The sequence below is a fragment of the Bison bison genome, unplaced genomic scaffold (genome assembly GCF_000754665.1).
Source record: "Bison bison bison isolate TAMUID 2011002044 unplaced genomic scaffold, Bison_UMD1.0 scf7180017864383, whole genome shotgun sequence".
Taxonomy (NCBI): domain Eukaryota; kingdom Metazoa; phylum Chordata; class Mammalia; order Artiodactyla; family Bovidae; genus Bison; species Bison bison.
Genome location: NW_011494955.1, coordinates 2,726,439 through 2,728,163, shown reverse-complemented (window position 1 = coordinate 2,728,163; position 1,725 = coordinate 2,726,439). Strand labels below are relative to the sequence as shown.

Sequence of the window (1,725 nt, the reverse complement as noted above, 5' to 3'; positions counted from 1 at the left end):
TCCCCCATCCTGAGTGGAAGAAGGAAAGCTGTGGTTCTGGGCAGCAACTCTGGGGAGACGCCTCCCTGCCCATGAACCCCCGACGGCTGAACAGGGAAGGAGAAGGGGGAGACGGGTGGGGTTGGGGCTGTGGTCAGGGAAATCCCAGGGGTGGGTTGGGGTTGGGGGATGAGCTGAGCACACAGAGCCCGATCATGGAGAGAAACCTGAGGCAGCAGAGGTTTGTACTTGTGGGAGGAAAGAAGTGCACAAATGCCTGCCAGTGTGTGCATTAAGTGGGAGAGTTGTAAATGAGACTGCATGTGAGAATGTGCATACACCCATGAGTGTGTGTCCTCATGTACAGAAACTCCATGTTCTGAGGAGGGATTTTAGGAGCCTTTCTCAAGAATCCTGGAATTTAGCTCAGGTCAGAAGGCATCATCGAGTCATCTTGTCACAGACACCCCCTGGGACAGTGCATCATCTCCTATGTGTCGGGAAGGGGGTGGGCAGGAGAGACCCAGAAGGTTGACTGAGGAAGTGTCTGGAGCTGTGTGTGGAGGTGGGTGGATGAGTAGGAGATTAAATATGCATATATGTGTCACTCTCGCCCTGTGTACCTTGTGTCATCCTATAGTGTGTCACCCCATGGCATGTGTCAACCTGTGCATGTCACTGGGGGCACGGGACAAAACCTGTAACCAAGGTGGCATCATAATGGATGAGGCCTGGAGCAGCGGTGACTCTCAGACTGGGCTCAGAAAAGACAGGCATTAGACTAGATGTCAGGTGTGTGTGTGGAGGGGCTGGGAGCAGAAGGGCTGCTGACTAAACTGAACCCAGAGCAGAGAACCTGTGCATCCACATTTCTGCTTCTTTCTGAAAATTTCCACCAAGTTTCTGTCTTCTCCACCTAAAACTCTGGCTCTCTTCACTCTCACCATGCTGGGATACCTAACCCTAACACGCCTCCCTACATCCTCTCAGCTTCAGGGCCCCTCTGCCTCCTATGGAAGGAGTGGCTGCTGTTCCCCGTGTGGGGTATAGGGGGCACTGCCAGCCTGGTTATCAGGCCCCGCCAACACATGCAGTTTGCCCCTGGAAGAGGAGGATCTCCTCCTTTACATCTCTCCTCTCTCTCTCCATTTTACAAAGGAAAAACTAGATTAGGCAGTTTTCCATGGGCCTCGCAGCTAATAAAGGGATGAACGGTAGAGCCAGGTTAAAACCCAGACTGTTCTGACTCACACCCCATGCTTTTTCCACCTTAATGGCTGCTTGTGATTGTACAGCAGCAGCAGGCTGGGGGCCCTTCACCAAACTGGGAGATAAATAGAAATGGTCTTTAGGATCTTCCTGCCTCCCTTTTGATCTTCTCTTTTTTCATCTTCCCTGACTTTAGGATGTTTTTTTGACTGAGTAATGTATCAGGCCTGGTCCCAAAGAGTTCCAAGCCCAGAAATGATCAGGCCTCCCTGCCAGTGCAGGCAAATCACTCTAAAGAATAAATGCCTAATAAGTTTAATGAATCTTCCTGGGGCACTTCCTGGGGCATTTTAAAAGGATGCATATTACCCAAATGAAACCTGATGGAGGTTATTTTCCAGGGGAATATCTTTCCCAGGCCCTTTGCCCCTCCAAGGATTTGACCCTGAGGGACAAGGTGTACTGGCTTAGCATCTTCCAAAGGTCTAAAAGCCAGTGGCCCCTGCGGAGGCCACCCAGCACAGACGGCTCAAGTAA

General features: G+C 51.3%; 1 protein-coding gene across 1 annotated transcript in view; it reads right to left on the bottom strand.

Moving 5' to 3' along the window:
- The window catches only part of WNT1 (wingless-type MMTV integration site family, member 1), a 4,275-nt gene extending 3,663 nt beyond the window's left edge, over positions 1-612 (bottom strand). Inside the window, exon 1 of the mRNA XM_010858063.1 lies at positions 603-612. Coding sequence (XP_010856365.1) covers positions 603-612 — 10 coding nt within the window. The remainder of the gene's footprint in view (positions 1-602) is intronic.
- Between the last annotated feature and the right edge of the window lie 1,113 nt (positions 613-1,725).